The 18759-nt window shown below is 49.9% G+C and overlaps 1 protein-coding gene and 1 pseudogene across 1 annotated transcript in view; one reads left to right on the forward strand and one right to left on the reverse strand.

The window, feature by feature from the left end:
• The window catches only part of Ccdc6 (coiled-coil domain containing 6), a 95980-nt gene that overhangs the window by 35706 nt on the left and 41515 nt on the right, over positions 1-18759 (reverse strand). The window contains 2 exon segments of the mRNA NM_001427373.1: positions 3129-3257; positions 15465-15614. Of these exon segments, the coding sequence (NP_001414302.1) occupies positions 3129-3257; positions 15465-15614 (279 nt within the window).
• Positions 910-1258, forward strand: LOC108349054 (40S ribosomal protein S26-like; annotated as a pseudogene).

Raw genomic sequence — 18759 nt, forward strand, 5'->3', positions numbered from 1 at the left:
GGAGCTCTTTCCTAGTAAGTTGCATGTTCACAGATAGAATGTGCGCCTTAGACTGTTACTCAAGTATACAGAGTCTGGTTTGATAGATGGTGGGTACCCCTATCCCTGCCCATCCCTGCTCCTGCCTTGCCTCCTTCAAATCCATTTTTTGCGTAAGTTTCATCCAAGATTGAAACATTCCATCCTCCAAGGAACATCTCTTTAAGCAGGAACGCAAATAAACAACTCAATAGTTTCAGGAAGTCCCTGAAACTGATCACATTCACTAGGCCCCTCCCTGCCTGAGTAAACAATGGAGAGGTCCCCTCAGAGGCACCCCCTCACTATAGGAACCAAGCTTCAAAGAAGACCTGAGACTAGTCCAGATGTCTGGAAGAAGCAGAAACCAGCTAGCCTTCCTGGGAGAGGCAGTTTGGATCACAGTCACTTGGAAAGAACATGCCCCAACCTGTTGAGCGGCCTGCAGGCTGTCAGTGTGCTCCAGGCTCCCAGGTTTTGTGAGCAGTCACCATGCTGGGGTAAACCTTGGTATCAATCTGTCTTTGAGTTATTTCTGCTCCCATAAGTAATCCCTCACCCACACTCCTGTAAATGACTTCTATGAATTCATTGGTTCACCAAGGTAAATGCTGCTGGTATCAGTATTTTGGTCTGCCCTGAGTTCCCTCTCTGGGCTGAGTAAAGTATGTTGTGTCTCCCTCCCCTGAAAGAGGTCTGTCACACCACACCACTTTCTTCACCTCCCCCGAGCCTGTGACACAACAGCCCTTTCCTTGTTGAAGCCAGCTCTCTGTCTCCTCCTTGTGGTCACAACTGGAGAACCGGGTCACAGCCTATGAACACTCACAGGGGGGAGATGCTTTAAACGCTGTCAGCCGCTCTTTCGCTCTTTCAAGTCTTGGCTCCAATATGACCAAAAAAAGGAGAAACAACGGTCCTGCCAAAAAAGGGCCGTGGCCATATGCAGCCAATACACGGCACGAACTGCGCCCGGTGCGTGCCCAAGGATAAGGTCATCAAGAAGTTTGTCATTCGGAACACTGTAGAAGCCGCTGCAGTCAGGGACATATCTGAAGCACGCGTCTTCAATGCTTACGTGCTTCCCAAGCTCTATGTCAAGCTGCACTACTGCGTGAGCTGTGCTATCCATAGCAAGGTCATCAGGAATCGATCTCGGGAGGCCCGGAAGGACCGAACACCCCTACCATGATTCAGACCTGCTGGCGCTGCACCATGACCTCCACCAAAGCCCATGTAAAGAGGTGATTTCATGAAGGCAGAAAGAAAAATACCATGGAAAAATAAAACGGAAGTTATACTTTAAAAAACGAAATGCTGTCAGCCAACATCACAAAAGGCCACATCTCAGTGGTTGGGGATTTAGCTCAGTGGTAGAGTGCTTGCCTAGCAAGCGCAAGGCCCTAGGTTCGATCCCCATCTCAGGGGACAAAAAAAAAAAAAAAAAAAAAAAAAAAAAAAGAGCTCCCTGTGTCTCTCGTTAAATGGCTTAGATGCCTGGGACTTGTATCGTGGATTAAAACACACATCCTCAATGGTTTACTTTGCAGGTGGCTTGTCTTATCACAGCAGTGGTGTGGGCAAACATGGGGATGCAGTGTTTTTAAATTGGGAACCTGAGTCTTCTAAAACTTATAGATTGCGTCTAAGTTTGAAAGATGACCAATAGAAACAGAGTGCTCTAAGTGTGCTTATGGAATAACCAACCCTTGGAAACCGAACTGAACAGAGAAGGGGCAAGGGCGTTTTTAAAGAAACCATTCGGTACCACAAGTCCCAGGGACAACCAGTCTCCTTTGGTACCTTTGTGTAAGGATAATAAGACCACACCCAACCTCTCGTTCCCACCCCGGTTCTATCTAGAGCTACAGGGGGCTGGGGAGATGGCCCAGGGGTTCAGAGCACCCGTCGCTCTTCTAGAGGACCTGGGTTCAGTTCCCAGCCTCACAGGGTGCTGCTTCACCATCTATAACTCCTGACGCATGGGACGGGATAGTCTCTTCTGACCTCTGCAGGCACCACACACAGGAGCAGCCCACGGACACACATGTAAGGAAAGCATTCCGTGTGAAATAAGACAGATGAGTAACTGGAGCAAGAGGATGACAGACACATGAGTTGGCACAGGGACGGACGGACAGACGGACAACACGGAGACTGAGAGGGTTTGGAGTGCTTGCTCAGAGGGCCGAGCTAAATCATTACATGGTATTCAGCGTCGGCAAGACAGAGCTGGGATGTCTTAACCCACGTGCTCAGCTTCACGTGGGAGCCCGTAGCCGCACACCACAGACGGGCCCCCTTTAATAATGTGTCTCTTAGGGAAATAAAAGACTTTCCGGCTACCGAGGGAGAAAAAGCACCAGAGATCACTTCAGCGTCCACGGAAGGATGATGGCCACCATAGCTGTGTTTGACACGAGTGGAAGGGCCAGTGTGTGCTTCTAAGGCTAGCTCTGGGATGGACACCCACCCCAACCTGTCAGACAAACGAACACTGGAGCCTGACTAGCTTTGCACCTCCCAATCTGCCGCCCCCCAGTTTCAGTCTCCTCTGTTGCATTTGCAAACGGAGACCCGTGGCTCAGAAAAATGAGCGTGGCCCATCGGGGTCACCCTATATAGTGACGGACCTGACCCCTACATAGTGACTGACCCTGGATGAGCTGAAAACGCCTACCGCCCCGTTATCCATCTCCTCAAGGCTGGCTGAGGGGAGCGGTTCCTGTGAGACCATTGTGGGAAGATGCCAGTTTCCCCTGAACAACCTTTGAAAGCAGCTTTCGGTCCCTGCAAGCCTGCCATACACAGGACTGACAATGAAAAAACTCTGAGGTTAAGACATCCCTCGCCCAACGCCATCCCAGTTGGCAGAAAAGGATTGCCCAATGCAAATCTGGAGCTCACCCGCACGGCTCCTGAAACATCAAATGTGGCTAAAGAGTGTGAGAGAAAAGGAACAGGGGCTCTGTGATGTGAACTCACCAACGCTCGCCGGGAAAACACAGTCCCCACTGAGGAAAGGAAGGGCCAGAAGCAGTTTCTCCCTTCTACTCCCTGGTGCCCCCCCCACCAAGGCGGCTTAAGGAAGCGGAGCGAGCTCCCCTCACCTGCTCTAAGGTGAGCTGCTTGGAGATGGTGTCATTCTCCAACTTCTTGATCTTCTTCATCAGTTTGTTGACCTGGAACTCCTGCTCCTGCTCCAGGTGCTGCTCCAGCTCTGCCTTCTCATGCTGCAGCTGGAACGGAAAAGCAGGGAGGGGACAGTGAGCGACTCAGCACCCTGCGTGTGTGCGAGCTGTGCGAATCCGTGCTTCCAGAGGCTGCACCCCTCGGAAGCCGCTCGTAAGGACGGCAGTGCCCGCCCGTGCTCGCACGCGCACAGCTGGCAGCTGCCCTCGTGTAAACACCCGGTATCCCTCAAAGAGCAAATATCAAGCCATAATTAAACACGGATATCGATCCTTGAAGGGGCCCGTGGATGTCTCTGTGGAGAGGAATTTGGAAACTGGGGAACGGGCGAAAGGCACATTTTAGGACGTGTACTGCCGTCTCTTTAAAGTTGCAGAAAGAATAAGGAGTCTGGGCACACGCATGCCAACAGTGTGTGGAAGTCAGAAGACAACTTCCAAGAGGTGGTTAAGTTCTCTTCTTCCACCCTGAGGCTTGGGAATGAACTGACATCACCCGGCTTTTGTGACAAGGGCCTTTTGTCCCTTCAGCCACCTCATAGGGGCCGGAGGAATTTTCCAGGTTGAAGCTTCACACCGACAGTCATTAAATTAACTGTGATCTACTCAGATTTGCATGATGCCTACAGAACCAGATGTCACAATCCAAAAATAGACTTAGCAAATTATTCGGAATCATGCTATTTCCCAAGGTGCACGTAAGCTGGTGTTGGCGAAAATCAGCGACATTAGTTCTCTTTGCATAATGAAGTCATTCATCACGCCGCCTCCTACCGTCTTGCTGAAGAAGCCAGGGTGTGTGTGGGGGGGGATGGGGCGGAACCTCACAGATGCAATTAAAAGTCAAAGCTACGATGTTATAAGTAAAAAATTTTTTTACATAATTTATATATAAAATCAAGAAGGAAATTAAAAAAACCGAGGGCCTCACAGGGGAGGCCAGAGTTCTCACTAATAACCAGCCGTGATTTCCAACAAATAACCAGTCATGTTTTCTGGAACTCTTGTGGGAGTGGGGGTGGGGTGGGGGTGGGGGTGGTGGTGGCGGTGATGGACACGGACATTAATCACCAGTGGGCGTTTGCTGGTTTGGAACCCAGGAGAGACAAAGAAAAAGGGGACTGAAGACAATGAAGTCCATAGGTTAAACTTTTTCTTTCAATGAACAATACAGTCTGCCTAACATGCTCACCCTTGTATACAGAACGCAACAGCCACCCTCAGGAGGACAACGCACTAGAGAGCAACAGAGCTTGAAAACCAGAACCGCGCCCTGCTCTTGACCCCAGACCCTCACAAACCTCAGTCCCCAGACTCTGCCCCCAGAGGTGCCTACTGCAGAGTCAAACAGTTAAATCCAAGAAACATTAGGCCAGCCACCCTCCCTCAGGAGGGTGCAGTGGGTGACCCGCACTAGACCGCTCCAAGCGGATAGACGCTCACATTTTTGGCAGGAATTCTGCTACTCAGAGAGTACGTGTTCTGTTTAAAGGCACCTTTCAACCTGAGGTCATCTTCTACCACGAGGCGTGTTGACGAGAACACCTGATGTACCTTCTCCAAACCAAGCTAGTCACCCTTGCAGGGACACAGACACGCAACAGAAAGAAGATGGGAGGCGGTGCTTATAGTGACTGTCTATTTTTAGCACGATCTTGAAAACTTAGGTTCTGCAAGGCCACACAGTTAATTAAATCCACACAGGTGGACAGAGCTCAGGAAGAGCTTCTGAAGTTCCTCAAGAGAACTCCTGAGCAAAAATAAGCAAGGGCCACCTTCATCAGAAGCTACCGTTCTGGGCGTTGTGTGGTGTTCCGCTGTGATGCCGGGGACAGGTAAACCCACCGTTAAGATATTCCCATGCCTTGAAACAGTCTATCAACATTAGGTCTGTCTATGAGTTAAAAGGCCAAGAGGCACTTGAATCGTAAATTCTTTTAATCATTTGCACAAAGGTGTTTCTAAATATATCTTCCGACACATTTTCAACTGCCAACATTTTATTAGCCAGAAAAGGTTTTTTCTTTTCCTTTAAAAAAAAAAAAAAAAAAAAAAAAAAAAAAAAAAACGAGCATTATTGCTTCTGCCCCAGGTAAATTAAACCAATAAAGAATGGAATCTAACTTGGAAAAGCTTCTGGCCCAACAAGAATCATCTGTCGGAGAATGTTAATCTGAGAACAGAGGGGCTCTAGCTGACAGCAGGAAGTCATATTTAGACAGATGTTCTACTGCTGCCAATAACCGGGGAGGTATTTCCGCTAACAACGGCACGGTGAACTAGGAACAAAGGCTGTGGTGGCCGTGCATCTTGGGTTTCCTCGGCAGGAGCTATGCCCTAAGGAAAACTGGATGGTAGAGTGATCATTACCAGGACGAGGTCCCCAGGTTGCACTAACCATTCAGAAACTACAGAGCTACCCCCAACCTGGAGTGTCTGAACTGTCACTGTCCCCCAGGGAGAGAGCAGAAACAGCGGCCTGCTGAGGCTCCCTTTAGTCACCTCTCAGGTGAAGGGCACGTTAAAACAGGGCACGGAGTTTCTCAGCAGAGGAAACAGGATAAAATATGGTTCAAAGAGAGAAGCGTGGGTAGGAATGTCCTATACCCTCATGGTGATGGGATGTGGATTAAGGTGAAGTGGGGAGGGGTTGGGGATTTAGCTCAGTGGTAGAGCGCTTGCCTAGCGAGCGCAAAGCCCTGGGTTCATCCCCAGCTCCGAAAAAAAGAAAGAAAAAAAAAAAAAAGATGAAGTGGGGAGGAGGGAGGGAACGGGAGGGGGGAGGGGGGGTACAGGCAGTGCTTTTAAAGAACTACAATTTACCTCAGATAGTTTGCCTGAGGTAAAAGCTATAAATTCTCTGTTTTGGGAAGATTCAGGCTGAGTACCACTAACCTAAAAACCCTCCAATTCTTCAAATTCTGAAGCTCTTTGGACGCTGACAGAATCCTACCTGTAGAAAAGTGTCACATCCGCCTCAAGTCAGAGTAAAACCAGAGGTGTACTAAATACTGGTACCACATCCAGGCTATGTGTAACACGCACACTGTGTGAGGAAAATCCAAGCAGTCTTGTGTTTAGATGTTGAGTCCCCGGGTCCAAGAATGCCTCTTGTGAGGTATAATTAAATAATCCAAATTCCTAGAACATCTGAAATCCCCCCCCCCCTTCATGCCACAAGCATTTCAGGAAAGAGACACCCAACCAACCCACCCTCATGTAAATCCAAGCTAACCTGGGCTTGAATGGATACCCCAAATCCACCTGCTGGTTCAAACCATAGCCCAGGACACTACAACCTCCCCCCGCTCTATCCTCCTCGCAGGGAACCCTGCTGGAGGCAGACCTGAGACCGGCCACCAGAAATAAGCAGGGTCCTCTCTGCTTTGTCTCCAAATAAGGGTGAGAACTTCAAATCCATCCTTGTCGTTTCTGATCTCGTCAGAGCCCTTCGCTGCTAGTAGGGTAGGTCATTCATACCCCAAAATAAAACAATGCCAAGCAAAGTTAGCAGGAGAATTCTCTGGTACGCCTGAAACCAAGTGCCTGCTTCCCTCATGCAGCTCTACTAAGTGGACAAAAAGGGTTGTTTGAAATGAAAGAATTTGGAGGTTGAGGTGGAGCGGCTGTTAAAGATGAGTGACTGCTCCTGCAAGGACCAGAGCTCTGTCCCCAGCACCCAAACAGTGGCTCAGAACCAACTCTTAACTCCAATCCCAAGGGATCGGGTGCCCTGTTCTGACCTCCCCAGGTTATGTGTGCGTGTGCGTGTAATACACATACACATACACATACACACACACACACACACACACACACACACACACACACACACACACACACACACAGAACAATTCTTAATATCAAGGGCTTAGGTAGACTCTTCAGAAGGCAATCCCAATGATTAAGGGATCATTCCTAACACTTATCTGTGGTGGACACTGTTAACATTAACAAGAGCAAACCTACCAAACGTAATCCCATTACGTAATGGATGTTTGCCTCGCAGGATCCACTTTAAGATAGGGTCCCAGTTGCTCAGGTGACCCTTGAACACATAAGCCTCCTGCCTCAGCCCCTTGAGGGTGATAAGCCTGCACAACCAGATGACATCATGCTCTCAAAAGAATCTGCTACAACAGGTTGATAAACTGCAATCACTCATTCTGGAAATCACGTGCCCACACGTGCCACAGGTGACCCCTCAGACTGCAGCCAGTGGTCTTCTACATGACAATGTCCTCATCCAGGTCATAGTCATGCTGTGGTCTTACCTTGTCTCTCTTCAGCCCTCACCAGCATCTGAGTGCCACCAGAGACCTGAGGTGCCCTACTCAATGGGAATCCCTCTTCTCTGTGTACAACTTCCTGTTCCCCACCAATACAGTGGGGCTGGGCAGATGGCTTCATCGCGATGCAGTTGCTGCCCAAGTGTGAGGATCTGACATCAAGTCCCCAGAACCTGTGTGAGTCTCCATCTGCAGTCCTCGAGCTCCTAAGAAAGGTGGGGGCAGCTTTAGGAGAACCCTGGAAACTCTGTATGCACAGCAGGGACAACAGAGACCTGACAACAGAGACAAGACAGACACGCATGCATGCACCCACGCGCTTACACACACACACACACACACACACACACACATTCTCTCTCTCTTTCTCTCTCTCTCTCTCTCACACATACACACACACATACACACACACACACGTGTACACACACACACACACACACACACACACGTGTACACATGCATGGACACACATCCAAACACACACGCTACACACACACAGAGGCAAGGGCTCCTGGTCTTTTCCTACAGTCCACATTATAAAACTGGTCTGGTTAACAGCTTCTGGAGCCAGACCGCTCAGGCCTAGTCAGATCACTAGGTGGCAATGCTGCTAGTCATACAGGCCTATTTCTACCAGAAAGTGGCTCCACTCTAACCCCAGTACCTGCCACCTGAGGCCTTTGCCCGCAGAACCAAACTCCCCCATCTCAAATCATTAACACTGGGGAGTGGCTCTGCAGACTTCCACGGTGCCTCCCCCACGTGCCCCTCGGCACGACGTGCACCCTCCTCACACGACTTGCCTTCACTGGCTAGCGGACAGACAGACAGATAGATGCCTTGCAGGTAAGGGGGTTCCAGCCAAGCTCTCAACCTTCACAACGCTGCAACCCTTTAATACAGCCCCTCATGCTGTGGTGACCTATGGTGACCCTCAACCATAAAACTGTTTCCATTGCTACTCTGTAACTGTAATTTCTATCTGATATACAGGATATCTGATGTGCAACCCTCAAAGGGGTCAGGACCCTCAGGCTGGTGACCACTGCCATGAGCTGCGGCCTGCACTGTCAGCCTTCCAGGACTGAACACCCGCAGAAGGACAGTGACCAGGACTCCAGAACGCCTAGAGAGCTCACACAGTGGCTGTATAAATGATGGCCCCTGCACTCTGTGCGCCTCTCTGCCCTAGACTAAGGACTCAGGATGAGTTAAAACAACTCACCATGATGAGGGCGCCAAACCAATAACAAGAAGACCGCGATGGTGTCGAGGTTGGAAGTCACTTCCCCGTGTTCATTTACCTTTTCCCTTTTACTGCCTGTATGTATTTAGATTCCAGCTTTGCCTGACTTTGTGCTCTTTCTATCCAGCAGCCTCTGCTGAATGTACTTGTGATGGGTTAGACCACGGCTTGTGTATTCTCATCGCATAAGCAGCCTTCATCCTCTGCCGGTCTCAGACACTGAGTCCCTCCTGGTTGGTGGTCCTTAGGAGTGGCAGACAACAGAACCTCTTCTCCAGGGCAGGAGTAAATGTGCAGATACGTGTGACAGACAGACAGACAGACGGACGGACGGACGGACGGACGGACGGACGGACACACACACACACACACACACACACACACACACACGGGGGGGGGGGGGGGCGCCCAGGAATATAGCCGATGCCTTCAAAGGGAAGTGAGATTTCCGGCTTATTTAGAAAATGCAAATCTTTTCCAATGCAGTCAATGACAAGTTCGCTTCTCTATGAGCAGAGTGCAATACGTAGCCAGCGCCTTTCCTGATTACTAATGGGCCCAGTTCTTTCTCACTGGTGCCCTGGCCATTTGAGCTGTCTACTAACGAGAGCACTGTGGTCCAAATCCTTTGCCAGTTCTCCTCCTAGCCGTCTGTCTGTACTGCAATTCCGCATCAGCTGCATGTGTCAGACACCTCGTCCCACTGTGTGGTTGTCCCTTGAGCCCTCTTCTCTGGGCACATCTCCTAGTGATGGTGGTGGCTCCTATAGATTAGTAAGTCCTGATGACAGCACCCCTGCCCTTTCTTCCTGTCTCTAGGCCAGATGTCTCCACTGAGCCAGGCCGTCTGTCCAAAGCCCTGCTCTGCCCATCCAAGGTCTAGACATCGCTGCCTTGCTTCCTACACCAGCCTACTCTGCCAGCTGCTTTCCCACTCTCAACGATGGCAACTGCTTTTCCAGCCACAGGGCCACGCCTATGGGTCTCCTGGTTGTCTGAAAGGTATTCCTACTGACGGGTGAAACTCATCCATGGTCAGGTCAACGGTCTGTCAGGACACAAGTGTACAATTCCAGCTAGAAATAGTAACGCTTCCCGCCCTCTCACGAGTCCAGCAAGCTCTTGCCCTGGCTTTACCTAACGATTTTTAGTTTCCTTTAACCTTTACCGCCGCCCCATGCCAAGCCCCCGGGTCTAATCTATCTTGTATTTGATATAGAAAGCAGCACGGAGAGTCATCTGGCCCACTCAGGGAAGCACTGCATGTGTGAACACGCATGTACAGAGACTTTCGGAGAAACCTGCCCAGGTAGGGATTTCCATTTATTTTATGTGTTGCCAGCACATGGGTATGTATGCATGCATAACACATGTGTTCAATGCCCAGAGAGGCCAGAGAGAGTTACATCCCCTAGAACTGGAATTGTAGGTGCTTGTAAGCCTCGATGTGGGTGCTGGGAATCGAACCCGGGTCCGCTAGAATTGCAGGCGGCACTGTGCACCATGAGCCACTTCTCCGGCCACTCAAGATGCTTTATTACTAAAGAGCTTCGTCATTTTCTCTAGTCCCGACGCTGATCCCGTTCCGCAGAGAGCTGCCTGGCGTGCTATTTACAGGGGGATTAGGATTCATGCTTTGGCCGCTGGTGGGTCTGTGTCATTTCAAATGCAGTTTAAACAACCTGGCAGCTCCTTGCAGATGTTTTGTGAATGGAATACATTAAAACAAAAACAAAAAAACCAAAAGAAAAAGAGGGGAAAAAAAAAAAGCCTTCTCTCCGTGGAAGGAAATGAAAACCAGACAGAGCTGGTTAACAGGGAATGAGAAGCAACTAGAAAAACAAATCTTCCAACTGTTTCGATAGCTATAACGTGAAAGCCATCTCCCCCTGGCCGGTGTTATCTCTGAGCACCACTGGGCACAGGGACCACAGGTTCAGCAGACTTAATGAAAAACATACATCAAGGTTTCCTCTCCTCCCCCGCGGGGGTCGGAGTTGTCATCTGAACGGATGCCAAGACATTCTTGACCTCGGTGACCCCGAAATTAACAGAACGGTTTCCTATGGTGTCAGCCCATCATGTGACTTAGCTGTCTGCACAAACGCACGGCCACCCCGGTGGAGCTGGCAGGAAATGGCCTCAAATCCTAGTGTGCATCTTGGGAGGGGACGGGCTGGAGTTCACATCCAGTGGTTGTGGACACACCAGGCTACTCAGAGGATCAAGGGTTCTGGAAAAAAAATACATCCATCTGGTGGTACTGGAAGGAGGCACGACCTCTCTGTGAGGGAGAGGAAGGCCTGGGGTGAGCTGGACCTAATGCTCCCTTCCATAAGATGCAGCGGTCAAGGTGCTTTGTCTCAGTGGCAGGAAAGCAACTTGCCTTCTCCCTCCTCACAGCTTGTCCCCAGGGGCCTTCTCCCTCCTCACAGCTTGTCCCCAGGGACATTCTTCCTCCATCAGACTACCTTGCTTCCCAAATAGGCAGCAACCGAGGATCAAGTATTCAAACAGATGAGCCTATGGCGGCCATTCTCCTACCGAGCGCCACAGCAAGGACTGAGAGCGATAACTGGGCTAACGAGAACACCCAGGTACTTCTGTCTCCTCCCCATCTCTGTTCCCTAGTAAAAGCAATGGAAGGATGCTATGGCTGCTGCGTGGTACCAGTCTGAAGCGTTCCCCACCCACCTTCTCCATGGAACCCTGCCGAAGAAGCGCTTGCCACCATCTTCCTGGTGACATCCGTCTGAAGCACCTGCTGTCAATCTTCGGCAATGTGGCCACACCCACCTAAGCACCAGGACAACCTCCGGTCCTGGCGGCTTCATCGTCAGTTCTGCATGAAACTTCCTTCTATGTTTCTATAGATGCTAGGACGCTGTTTTGTCTACTTTAGGTCTCCAAGGCATTCAGGGACCAAGTCAGTAACAGAAATGACACGTCAGGGCAGGAGAGATGATGGCTCAGCAGTGAAGGGCTCACCACTGCTCGTGCAGAGGACCTGAGGACAGTTCCCAGCACCCATGTTGGCAGCTCACAGTCACCTGTCACTCCAGCTTGAAGGGGATCCAATGAGGGCTCCGGTCCTCTGTAGGCACCGCACTCACATGCACAAGCCCACGCCAAAGACACAGACACAGACACGATTGGAAAACAGAACGAACTCACTAGCATAAGACTACACAGTCACTCCCATTCTAGCCAGAACGCCCGCACTGGGCCGGATCCTGCTTCAAAGGCAGATCAAAGGTCCAAGACCATAAACCTATTTGTTGTTTTAGGGTGTACAGCTTGAAAACTGGAACAGGTTTTCAAAGACTGAGGGACAGGTAGTTTGTAGCATTCCTTATTACCCTCAATTGCTCTATAGTGAAAGACAGGGACCCAAAATAACTCTGACTTTTTATAGCATCCTATTTGCAGAGAGGAGTGAAGGCAACAATCAGAAACAGGGTGACAGACAGACAGACACAGACAACTAACACACACACACACAAACACACACACATGCACCCACCCGCACGCACGCACGCACACAGGAAATGAACCTCATACATCAGGTGGGAGATGTCCAGTTGCTAAAGCCAAGCCAAGTTAGCACTGAAGCACCTTAGTTGGCAACCGGTGCAACCTGGAATTTTGTTTTAGCAACAGAGGAGATCAGCACAGAGTGAACCCCACCAGGCAATTGAACACACTCCTCCTTAATGATGGGAGCAAGTGTGAACCTTCTACAGCCCACGGGTAAGCCTGAGCCCAGTGCAACTCCTGACCTCAACGGCAGGGCTCTGAGGGCTGAAATCGGGGGGGGGGGGGGGGGGGGGGCAGAAGGAGTTTTCAGAAGGCCAGGACATGCAGCCGACAGAACTGTTCAATCCCATTACAAAGTGTCTGGCTACAGAAATGCATGCTGCTCGTATACAGTGATAAGAAAAGGCACACACGGGGGTTGGGGATTTAGCTCAGTGGTAGAGCACTTGCCTAGGAAGCGCAAGGCCCTGGGTTCAGTCCCCAGCTCCGAAAAAAAAAGAACCAAAAAAAAAAAAAAAAAAAAAGAAAAGGCACACACAAGCGATGGCCGTAACCTAGCTGGGTACGGTGGTGCATGCCTGGGGTCTCAGCACTTGAAAGGCGGACGCAGGAGAACCGTGGACTGGGGTACTAGAAGACCCTCCCCTCGAGAGTAACAAATCAATCAATTGATTAATTAATTAAATTAATTAATTAAAAGACTGTGTGCTCTTCACCCAGCAGACATACTGCTGATATTGTGAAGAAAATGGTGACTACGCCTTCTGAGGGCCACAGCTCCATATCTTCCCCCAAATTACTTTCCTTTCAGGTCAGTCTTTTACTAATCAAAAAACCAGTCCCACGCTTTGGGCTCAGAAAGATGCACGCTTCTCAGAATACAGCTTTCACAAGATAGCACGTGGCAGGCCACGGTTAAACACACTTGTTGCTCTCACAAAGAGCCCAGGTTTGGTCCTCTCTAATTACAGTCACAGGGGATCTGGCCTCTGTCTTCAAAAAAAAAAAGGCACGTCCCACTGCTCCCTCTCCAAGAGAAAAGAGCCACATGCTGCAGGTGTGGCTGTGTGTGCTGTGTGCAGCTCGCTTTACTAGGCATTTAGCATTACCTGCGTCCCAGGTTGGTAGTCCCTAGAGCTGTCATTTACAACTACGGGAACTGGATTTTGTTTTTAAAAGCATCACAGGACCAGGGGTAGTGGAGATGCTCCCTCCAACCCCTGGAGGTGAGGCAGAGGCAGGCAGATCACTGTTGGGCCTCAGCTAACGAAGTCCCTTTTGTTCTCGGGAATCCCTCTGAAATACCCATTTTTAAAAACGTCCAATCACCACAGAGAAGCCACACAAATAGGTCCTTCGGGTGAGACATGCACTGTCCTGGAGACCAATCGATTCCGCCATGTGTCTGTCAATGGTGCCTCCAATACTGTTTCTCTTAGCAAACTTTTTATTTCAAAGCACCGTAAACAGAAGTGAACACCTAGAAAGCCACATTAAACTAATTACGCAGTTGGAAAAGCCTACCGGCAAAAATTACCAGAAAAATCTTCCAGATGGAAAAAGTTATTTCCACGTTGGGTGGTTTCAGAGTCTGAGGATTCGACAAAAGACCGGTTGAATCCATTAAGGCCACGTGTGCCAACAGCCTGGAGAGCGAGGATCAAACCCGGGCAGTCCTTTGCTGTAGCTAGGAATCCTCGAAGTGGCCAACCACGGAGCAGGTTTGTGGGCATCTGCGTGGCTACCAGATTACTTGCTAGGATGAAACACCTGGCTCACGGTTTGAGGAGCTCGTCCATCATACCGAAGGGCGTGGCAGTGGGTGCATGGAGCGGCTGCACCCACCCCACCTCACGTAGAAAACAGACATTGAATGCTGGTACTTAGCTCGCTTTCTTCAGGACCCCAGCCCACAGGGACGACACCACCCAATCAGGGGAGGTCTTCCCTATGCTCATTCTAAATCCCATCAAGACCAACCATCATAGGCAATGTCTAATAGGACAGGTTTATAAAACCGTAAAACGAACCCCATTTGGAGATGCCCCCGAGACTCCCAGAGACGCCCACCTTCAAGCAACATGTTACCGAGACCCAGAAGAGTTTGAGGCAGTGTGGTTGGTTCATGGGTTAGGAGTCTCAGTTTGAAAACATTCTGGAGGTGGAGGACGGTGATGGCGTCCTCGGATGCTAACGTGTGTACATCCACAACATGCTGTTCACAACATTTAAGCACGTGAACAACCGACCACCACTCCTGAGAAACTGTCTGGGACCATGCCGAGCATCCCTACGTCAACGTCCAACGGCAAGAGTTTGGCAGTGTGGTCGGAGATAAACCTGCTGACCACACTCTGCTGTGACCGAGGGCGGACGCCAGACACTGCCACATGAAGTCTCAGACCACACGCCACGTTTTGGGGTGGGCAGAATCAGTTTACTGGGTTATACAGTTCAGATGCTGTCTATTCTCTTTAGAAAGAAAAGCTGGGGGGAGGGGGTGGATTTAGGTTTGTAATACATGCGTATTTAGACTGAAGGAGTGTGGAGACAGTCGCCACAGTTCTCTAGGGTAGAGCTGAATTCGTAAAACTCCGGGAGGTCACATCCGAGGTCCAAGCCATCTTGTGCCTGGTGTACCACCCTGGCCGCTTCCTAACGCCTCTTACAGGGGGCTGCGAAGGGTGAATGGGAGGCCAATTACAAACACAGAGGTGAATGTTTTTAGAGAGGACAAAGCTCACTTGCTGGGTTCTCACGATTCGGCCAAATACTAACAACAGTTAGTTCAATAAGAGAGCCGGCTTCTTGTGTTGTTAAAAATGGGGACAGCTGACGGACACAGCGGAACACAGGAGAAACAAGCTGTAACCGTGTCCCTGCACGTCTAGAAACGGCATGGAGAATGAGCCGTCTACTACTGACGACGTGGGCCACGCAGTCAGATTAGCCTCCCCTCTCTTCTCTAAATCACAACGCAAATCACTCCCACCCTTCCTGAGCAGGTGGGCTCCAGAGCCACTGTCTGAAGGATCCGTACCCCGTGTTTTGAAACCCCCCAAAACCCAGGCGACGACTGCGTCAGCACACGTAAACTGAAACGCTCTGTGAAGCCACTTGTCCTGGAGAGGAGAGGAAGGCAAGCGTATGTGTGGGGCGGAGAAGATCCATGAGACCGTTTACCTGCATCAGTTTCCGGGAGAGCTCATTGGTGAGAAACTCCTCTTCCTTCTCATAGTTCACCGCGAGGGTTTCTTTCTCCTTCTGCAAGGCCTGGATCTTCTTGAATAAGGTGTTACTGATGAATTCTTCTTCCTGCTCAGCCCTGGCTTGCTGTTTAGAAAAATTAGAAGAACAAAACAAAAACATGTGGTGAGAACTTTCCCGAATGGAGCACGGCTCTTATTATTTTATTAGAGGTGCCGATTTTAATGAGAGCTCTGCTTTTAACCGTGAACCACTATACCCCTCCCTACATACAAAGCAGAGGATTTTGGCAGAGGCACCGGGAACAACTTCACTGGGAGCCCAGGGGCCTCCATGGACTACACACAATCCTTCTTCAAGGTGGCAGGCCAAATTAACAAAGACCAGATTTCACAAAGCATCCCGAGATCAAAACACCAACACCCAAGTCCCTCCCGGTAGACAGGGCCCAGCCTGTGCTGTGCACCCGGACTAGTGAACACCCCCCTTCCGAATGCCACCGCCTTGAATGAACCTCAGCACATCTGAGTGTCCATGACACTGTTACGGAGGAGAGGCACCAAGTCCTGAAGAGTGTTTGTCCTAAGGTGCTAACTCCTATGGGGCTGGGCCGAGGCCAACGGGAAGACCAGAGACAACGTTCACATTTTGCTTGCCCTACTGGGAACTCGAAGGCAGGGTCCTTGCCAAAGCAAGCGTTACTGAATTGAAAACGCACTGGAGATACTCCACCAAAAAGGGCCAGGCATGATGTACTGGGTGATAACAACGAGTGTGCCACCCCAAAAGCTCAATTAACAAACAGGACATTATCATTCCAAGAAAACCCCTTTCAGAAAGAAGTAAGCACAAAGGAAAGGACACCAACATTTCAAGATATTTACTCCACGTACATCCCCCCTGTAGTTGATTTGGTAGTTTTTTTTTTTTTTTGTTGGTTTTTGTTTTTAAACTTTGAGGTTTTATGTGTATGTGTGTTCTCCTGCGTGGATGTCTGTGTGCTGTGTGTGTGTGTGTGTGTGCAATGCCTGTGGAAGCCAGTGTCGGATCCCCTGGGACTAGAGTTCTATAGACTACTGTAAGCTACTGTGTGGGTGGGTGCTGGGAATCAAACCAAGATCCCAGGGAAGGAGCTGCCGGTGCTCTGTAACTACTGGGCCATCTCTCCCGCCCCTTCCTACTTTAAAGAGATTATTTTAATTCTACTGTTGGCGTTTACAAGCAGAAAAGCACACAGCCCAGCCCAGGGAGAGAGATCTGACTAAATTCCACGCCTCTGCTGACACCAGACGGCCAATAGGACAGGAAAAGAGTCTGACGCTAGGCAGCCACTGCCTTTACCCTGAAAGGGCCCACAGCCACCACACTCCACGCCCGACACCACCTAGATACCAGCTTCCCCAACACATACGTCATGGTTTCAATGGCAGCGCATCTGTGGCTCTGCTCGCCAATCTCCCAATGACCCCAGAAAAGTTCTGCCAAATACATTGTAATACTCAAGGCTGAAATCCAGAAACTCACAGAATCTGGGCACTCGGAGACCGGTCAGCCTGGAAGTTCCTGGGAAAGCCATTAGGGATAGGCTCAACCAGCTATAAAAAGTTCATGACCAGCCAAGGACACCAGAAGCAGGCCCTGAGACCTCTGGGGGCTGCTTCTAACTACACTAGCTTTTGGCAATCTCTCTCCCTTCCTGCAACAGAGAAGAAAAACAGCAGAGAACGCAACTTTTATCTTTTAAATCAACAGCCACCACTCTCCTTCCAGAAGTGTCAAGATCTGCTGCTCACGTGATAGGCAAGAATCCAAAGTATTTGCAGACCTATTCTAGATATCTGCGCCCACCATCTACAGCGCTACTGGTTCTTCTGGTTCTGACCCACTCTCGGGGTTCTGAGGAGGAGAAAGGCAGAGGGACTCTGCCCAGCTGGCAGGGCTGATGCTGGGCTAAGATTTCACAAGGGCACTGCCACAAGCCAGCATCAGCACCAAGCCCACCTCCACCATCTCACGCAGGATCGCACGTTATCTTAAAAGCCTGGGGGTTTCACCACAAGCAGTGAAGGAGGCTCCAACCAGGCCGGGCTGACCAGCTCCTCTTTGCGTGTGGCCAGCAGCTGATAGCCAACACTTCTGACACCTTCAACCTTCTTCTACGTGGTTCCTCTCTCTGTCTCTTCATTTCATATCAAGTTAAAGGAATGGCAGAATGCAATGTCTTGTCAAGGAGAACTCTGAAGACGGACAAGGGCCAGAGAGTGAGGCTGCCAGAGAGTGAGGAAGGCCACTGCTGCACCCCGGTGGCTTGCAGAACTGAGCGGGGCACTTCTAACTGGACTACACCAACAGTTCTTCTGAACATACCAGCAGCCACAGAAACCCACCTTCTAAGAGGGTGAGGTCCTTTGAATTAAGTCTAAAAGTCTTTTGAATCAAAAAAGAACTCTCCTTTAACAAACAAAGCCTGTGACAATTAACAGAGTATGTTTTATGAGGTTTTCTACACAGTTCTCCCCAGACAAGGGAGCAAGTTTTTAAGATGTAAGCAGAGAGAGGGGAGTCAGAAACTGGGTCTGGGGCAAATAAAATTATTCGCTATTTGAGAGTAGTCAGCTTTTTCCTTTTCAAAGCTCATAAGTAGAAAATGCTACTCTTGCTCTCTCCCTCAGTCCCATCCCTCCTGCTCCCCCTCTCCCCCGATTCCCTTCCCCCCTTCTCCATGTGCTCATGGCCTCTACTCCTCTACTCTATCTCTCCTACCCTTAACTCCCCTCCCATGCCCTGAATAAACTCTACTCTATACTTAAAAGAAAAGAAAATGCTACTCTGAAACCCTGCTTTAAAATGAAGGATTATCCCACTGAAGACTACCTGAAGCCGGTGGTCCGAGAAATCCCAGCATTCGGCAGGCTGGAGCAGGATTATAATGAGTTCAAAGACATCCTGAGATACACAGCACAGCAAGACCTTGTCTCAAAAGCCTGCTCGGTCTTCCAGAGCTTATGGAAAGCCCCTCAGCGAAGGTTTCCTGGCAGTTCTAAGTTCTAGTTGGGCTCATCTGACTGGCACTGGTTAGGCACGAGTTCATAAATGAAGATGACGTATAGTACGTAAGATGCACCCAACACTGCCTCTGAGAACAATGTCTGAGGTGACATCCAGCATCCTGACGGTATCGTGTGTGTATGCATGCATCTGTACATGCATGCATGCATGTATGTGTGTATGCATGTGTATATGTATGCATGTGTATGTATGTATGCATGTG

This window comes from Rattus norvegicus, chromosome 20, assembly GCF_021556685.1.
Source record: "Rattus norvegicus strain SHRSP/BbbUtx chromosome 20, alternate assembly SHRSP_T2T, whole genome shotgun sequence".
NCBI classification, from domain to species: domain Eukaryota; kingdom Metazoa; phylum Chordata; class Mammalia; order Rodentia; family Muridae; genus Rattus; species Rattus norvegicus.